General features: G+C 40.2%; 1 protein-coding gene across 1 annotated transcript; it reads right to left on the bottom strand.

Moving 5' to 3' along the window:
• Positions 1-4,021: 4,021 nt before the first annotated feature.
• On the bottom strand, positions 4,022-5,843 carry LOC143035214 (uncharacterized). The gene is made up of 2 exons (XM_076201950.1): positions 5,347-5,843; positions 4,022-5,229 (listed from the first exon to the last, which is right to left on the bottom strand). Exons 1-2 carry the CDS (start codon positions 5,552-5,554, stop codon positions 4,022-4,024), a joined length of 1,416 nt encoding a protein of 471 aa, XP_076058065.1. The 5' UTR covers positions 5,555-5,843.
• Positions 5,844-7,122: the final 1,279 nt, after the last annotated feature.

Below are 7,122 nucleotides of genomic sequence, written 5' to 3'. Positions count from 1 at the left end.
CCTCGTTTGTCTCAACGCCTCCAAACTCATTGTAGATCACAACAACAAATCTACAAGAGAAACAGGTAAATGATGTTGGGGAATATGATGGAATGAAAGAGGGAGATGAAGAGCGGGAGGGAGAGAGGTAAGGAAGGAAGAAGAGAGTTTAAAGAATTAGAAATATAGACAGAAACAGACAGAAGAAAGGAAAGACGAGGAAGAGATGCAGAGACAGGGAGAGGGACCAGAAAACGGTGAGGGAAAAGGAAATAAAGATGGACAAGGGCGTGGACAGGGACAGGGGTAGGAAGAAAGACGAAGACAGACGGAGTAAATGAAGGAGAGGGCTGGAGGGAAGAAGAAATGGGTTAGGCGACCAGGGAGAGGAAGATGGAGAGGAAGAGTGTAGGGTAGAGGGTGGGGGAGACTGGAGGGAAGGTGGGAGAAAATAAGGGACAACAGTAGAGGTGTAAAGCGGGCATAAAATGTGAAATACTTATGAGACCTTTGAGAGGTAGGATGTAAAGGTATTTAGCGGCTTAGGGGAAGTATATGGGATTTTCTATAGAAGCTTTATAGGTAAGCTACGGGGGGGAATTTAAAAGGGATGTTGTGAGGGGGAAGCGATAAAAAAGAAGTGTATAAAGATGGGGTCCCCTTCAGAAAGTTAGTGGATCTATGGGGAGAGGTATAGGGGAAGAAGATTAAAGCAAAGATATAAGGAAAGGTAGAGCTGTGTATGAAAGCTAGATGTTACTATGTACACGGAATTATGGGAATACGGATGATAATGGCTTATGGGGAAAAGGCTGAGTATGAATTATGGCGGAGGGATAGATGTAGAAGAGAAGAAAAAGAAAATCGTTAGGAGGATCTTGGAAATTGCCCTTCTTTCCTTAAGCACGATCTCGCGGTGATGTCGTGCGTTGTCCCTTAGAAATAACAATAAAAGCAGAAGCTGAAAGGGAATATTCTTATTTCTATTACTGGAAATACGATAAGAAACACTGAACTAAAATAGATCTATGCATGTTTGTGCATAGATATCTTCATGTTTAAGTGTATACATACACAAACATACACTCGACGGAGCAGTTGTAACGTTCGTGACCGCTACTACAGCGGTTCGAGTTTGAATCCCACTCAGGGATGAAATAATTTCATTATCGCTGCACTGCGAGTCGTTACTCCAACATTCGTGGGCGAGGAGTTGGGCGTATGTGTGTGTAAGGTCACAGCATTACCCATAGATCGTTCATATATGAGCTCTGAGCTCTCACCCGAGAGTGTAATAGCTGTCGATCACGAGTCCAACACGTGATCCAAGACCATGGTGAATCACTATGGTGAATCATACATGTAAATACACGCATACATGAGATAGACACACACACACACACACACACACACACACACACACACACACACACACACACACACACACACACACACACACACACACACACACACACACACACACACACACACACACACACACACACACACACACTTACAGGCACGCACACACACACGCACACACACAATCGCACGCACGCAGACACACACACACACACGCACGCACACACACACACACACACACACACACACACACACACACACACATACACACATATATACACACATACGCGCACACACGCGCACACACACTCACACACTCGCACACACACACACACACACACACACACACACACACACACACACACACACACACACACACACACACACACACACACACACACACACACACACACACACACACACACACCACACACACTCACACTCACACACACACACACACACACACACACACACACACACACACACACACACACACACACACACACACACACACACACACACACACACACACACACACACACACACACACACACACACACATATATACACACACACACACACACACACAAACACACACACACACATACACACACATGTACACGTAATACATGTACTTAAATGAAACAATAAGACTTGGTGTCTCACAGTGTAGTATGTACCTCCACAACAAGCGTAGTAATACATCATCAGTGGCCAAATCTGCGAAAATATATTTAGTAGAATCTCCATGATATAGGTTTAAGAAGAAAATTAATTTTGTTTATGAAATGTTTAGGTTATTAGTTAATTTTAGTGAGTATATGCACTTATTTCAAATGCGCGATAGTTTTTTGTCCTAAACAGGGGACGGGAGCGTGCTTAGTTTGAATATGGTGTGTTATTTCTCGAAATTTGTATGTAAATACAGCGCGTCCCCTTAAGCTGTAAGCAATATTAGATATAATACTTCTTCTACAACTCACTAGAAATATCAGGTAAAGAAATGAATATATTGTTATTTGTTGAATAATGATGAAAACACCAATCAACCAATTTTTATATCTTGGGCGACCGTTGACATAGAATGACGTCTTGTCGACTTCTGTATCGAAGACGAAGTTGCCTATTTTATCAAATTATTTTCGTACGTGAAATATAAGGAGTACAATAATAGAACGTTTTTTGGTAAAAATATACAATTTTGAATTAATTCACGTGGTTTAGACAATTATTTGATTTTTAATTTCAAGATCTATTGCAGTCTCCTTCATTCATATGTTCTTATGTTCTTATGATAGTTATGCAACAGAAATATGGCAAAAATTATGAACAATTAATGAACTAAACTTGGGATATACATTTTGTGAATTAATATATTTTTTATTTTGTTGTATACGAGAAACTACTGACAAATCATGTGTACCAAGAATATCTGGCGAGTGCAAGTATTATTAAAATAATAATGCTTAGAATGATTATCTAATGTAATATAACTCTTATACAAATGAACAGTTTGGGGGAAAATAGAAGAATGATAAATCTATAAGATATCTTCATTTTTCCTCCACCTCCCCCAACCCTCCTCCTATTCCTTTCTCCCCGTCTTCTGCACGCATGAAAGCACACACACACACACACGAATACACACATAGCATAAACGCATACACATGCACTAACACACGTGCGCGCACACACACACACACACACACACACACACACACACACACACACACACACACACACACACACACACACACACACACACACACACACACACACACACACACACACACACACACACACACACACACACACACACACACACACACACACACACACACACACACACACACACACACACACACACACACACACACACACACACACACACACACACTTACAGGCACGCTCACACATTAAATATAACATGAACATTGATGTGCTATGCAAGAGTACTTATGCAGCATATGTCTCACAAAATTGAATTCCTCGTGAAGGATAGAGGATACAATGTGTAATTAGATTTAGTATTTTCAAGACAAAGACTTTCGAAGAAGCTGTGTCTTAATGTTCTTAAAAAAATATAGGACTGTATTGATTACAATGTAAATATCAAAACCAAAGTATTCCATGTGGAGTGTACAGAATATATTACACCGTGTAACAAAGGTTTTGTCTTTGAGTTGAAACTGTTATTTCCTAATTGCCTATGTCCAGAATACATGAAAAAATACTTTTATTCATTTCTAATTTTGCTCTTGTGTTCAGGATAATGATATTTATGAAATTTACATATTCTCATAGGGACAAAGTGGTATATTGGAAATTTGATTTGAACAAAACAAACACAAAACGATATAATGCAATAATAGCATTTATTTATTCTAGATTTACAATAGAGAGACAATAGACACATTAGAAATGAGTAGTTCTTCTAGATTTACGCTTATACTGTAGATTACTTTCACGAATCTGCCCCCAAATATAGTGTCCCATCATATTTTCATTATAAGACCCTTGGTAGCGGCGTTCAAATTCCAAAATATCCTGATGGAAGCGTTCGCCTTGCTCCTCAGAGTACGCTCCCATGTTTTCCTTAAATTTATGAAGATGGGCGTCAAGGATATGCACTTTGAGGGACATCCTGCAACCCATTTTGCCGTAGTTTGTCACCAAGGTCTCAACAAGCTCCACATAGTTTTCGGCCTTGTGATTCCCCAAGAAGCCAAGAACTACTGCAACAAAGCTGTCCCATGCTGCTCTCTCTGTCCTTGTGAGTTTTTTTGGAAACTCCTTGCACTCCATTACCTTTTTTATTTGTGGACCAATAAAGACAACCGGCTTCAACTTTCGCTGCAGACAACTTGGGGAAGAAATCTTGGAGAAATTTGAAAGCTGGAGACTCTTTATCTAGAGCTCTGACGAATTGCTTCATAAGGCCCAGTTTTAAGTGTAGTGGAGGAAACAGTACTTTTTTGGGATCCAACAATGGCTCCCATTTTACGTTGTTCTTCCCCACACAAAACTCGGTTCGCTGTGGCCAGTCACGCTTGAGGTAGTGTGACACGGTATCCCTGCTGTCCCAAAGGCAAAGATAACAAGGATACTTGGTAAAGCCGCCTTGGAGACCCATTAGGAAAGCCAGCATTTTGAAGTCTCCTATAACCTCCCAACAGTACTCTCCATATTTCAAGGCATCTAACAAAATCTTGACACTGTTGTATTCCTCTTTGAGCTTGACAGAGTGGGCGAGGGGAAGAGATGGGTACACATTCCCGTTATGAAGCAGCACTGCTTTGAGGCTCCTACACGAGCTGTCGATAAAGAGTCGCCACTCTTTGGGGTTATGGGTAATTCCAATTGCCTTAAACAGACCGGTCACATTGTGGCAAAAGCAAAGCCCATCTTGACTAGTGAAAAAGCTTGAAAAATGCTGGTGACGCTTTCTCTGACCTGATATGTGCACACTCTCATATAGCAAATTCCACTGCTTGAGTCTCGACGTCAAAAGCTCGCCATTTGACTTCGTGAGGCCAAGATCTCTGATGAGGTCATTGATGTCTTCTTGGTTGGGGTAGTATGGATTTCTGTCATCAGTTGCGTCTCTGAACTCTGGATCAGTGTCTTCATGCTCTTCTGAACTACTATTCTTTTGTAAACACTGCTGCTCTCTCATGGGAGGAGTGGGTACGGGGAGCTCAGAGCAGTGTGGCACTGGCGCAATGGATGACAGAAGATCAGGATATATGATAGCAGGCGCATTTTTGCCTCCTCGACGTTTGGAAGGGTCTACCATACAGAAGAAGCAATTGCTTGAGTGATCAGTTGGTTCCCTCCAAATTCGGGGGACTGCAAATTTCATAGCTCTGTTTTCCCCTCTGTACCAACCTGTAAAAAGCAGAATGAAAACATAAGTATAAAAATAAAACAAATAAATTTTGCTATAAACTATTTGTAAATAAAATTATATATATATATATATATATATATTAGGTTTTTTCTTACCTTCCAGAGTTCTTTTGCAGAGATCGCAGGTGAAATGAGGTGCCCAAAGTTTGTCCTGATCCCCAACAGGCATGCCGAAATATGCTTTGTAGGCCTCGCGCATTTTTGGTGATCTTTCCAGAGAGTACTTTTTAGCTCTAGTTTTGATAAACTCGCCACAGACGTAGCAAAATGCGTCTGGCGGATGCTTACAACCTCTTGACGCCATGCTGAAAGAAGGCAGATAGGAATGACTGATGACGAACGAATTGTCTACGCAGAGACGGCTAGAAGTAAACTGACCCGTTTAGCATACGTTCCCTGCATTTATACTGCCATCTACGTTGCAAGAATGTTCTAGAAGTTTGTGGAACGTTTCGAAAGAATTGTTTTGAATGTTCTGGAGTCATCCAGAAAATTCTTTAATTTTTTTTTCCACCATATTAGTGCGGAATTTGTTTGAATTGTTGGGGATAATTGAAACTAGCCTATTATAATAGGCTAGTTTAAAAAAATCGCTGGCCAGTCTAGAATAATCAAAGTTTTAAGAGAATAATCATTATTTTCTTAACTTTGTAGATAAAAGGAAATAGAAAATAACATTTATTGACCAAAGACAGAAAAAAGTCAAAATTTTGTAACAAGGTGTTATCAATTTAATAATACGCAATATACAATATATAGTGCAATGTACAATATACCATGTACAGTGAATGATATGTAATGTAGAATATACAATGCACAATGTGCGATATAAGTTATACAATATCATTACATATTATACTGTAAATATATTGTACATTATACTGCACACAATTTACAAAAACATAGACAGGATACAATATACAAAATATAATATACATTATATGATATTGCGATTGTCAGACAGCATGTTGATGATGAATTAACAAGTTATCTCCTCTGTGGTGAGGGGGAAAAGAATACTGCCACCAAGTATTTCCACTTGGATCGTAAGAGGCGAGAAAAACGGGACGGGATTGGGATCAGGCATCCTGCTTCCTGTAGCCCCAAAGGGGACATTAAAAAAAAAAAAAAAAAAAAAAAAAAAAGGCATTAGAGGGTCTAGGAGTTTTCCAACCAGCACCCTAAGGTTTGGGTCTTTTAATGTGCGTGGATGTGGTACAAGGGAAGAGATAGGTAGTATGTTTGTGAGAAGAAAGATGGATGTGTTGACTTTGAGTGAAACTAAGTTGAGAGGGAGGGGCGAGTGTGAGTTTGGGAGTGTAATTGGGAGGTTCTTAGGAGTGAAGAGAGGGCGAGGGAGAGAAGGGGTGGCTATACTAGTAAGTAAAGAGATAGGTAAACGTGTAATGGAGTGGAAGGAGGTTTCCTCAAGGATAATGTGGATGAAGGTGAAACTGGGGAAGGAGATGTGGTTTTTTGTAAGTGCATATGGGCATGGTAGTGAGAAGAATGTAGAAGAAAGAGAGGCTTTTTGGATATATTTAAGTGACTGCATGGAGTGATTAGGGAGGAACGTCAATGTAGTTGTATTGGGAGACCTTAATGCTAGGGTAGGAAATGAACCAATTGACGGAGTGGTCGGGAAATGTGGAGTTCCAGGAAAGGATCGTAGTGGAGAGTTGATGGTAGAGATGTGTCTAAAAAGAGAGTTGATGATAGCAAATACAGTGTTTCAGAAGAAAGTCAAGCATAAGTACACATGGGAGAGGGTGGTGGAAGGAAAGTTGTTAGACAGGGCGTTAATGGACTATGTAGTGGTAGATAGGAGTATAATAGGAAGAGTTAAGGATGTATGTGTGCTAAAGGGAGAGA

Source organism: Oratosquilla oratoria, chromosome 2 (assembly GCF_046742065.1).
Source record: "Oratosquilla oratoria isolate Oo_2021 chromosome 2, ASM4674206v1, whole genome shotgun sequence".
Classification (NCBI taxonomy): Eukaryota; Metazoa; Arthropoda; class Malacostraca; order Stomatopoda; family Squillidae; genus Oratosquilla; species Oratosquilla oratoria.
The sequence above is the reverse complement of the archived record's forward strand: the minus strand, read 5'-3'. Positions and strand labels throughout refer to the sequence as shown.

Excerpts from the sequence above, each read along its gene's own strand:
- LOC143035214 (XM_076201950.1), bottom strand. The coding sequence starts at position 5,554 with ATGGCGTCAAGAGGTTGTAAGCATCCGCCAGACGCATTTTGCTACGTC. Across the intron at positions 5,230-5,346 it reads CTGCAAAAGAACTCTGGAAG|GTTGGTACAGAGGGGAAAAC; the intron begins GTAAGAAAAAAC and ends TGCTTTTTACAG.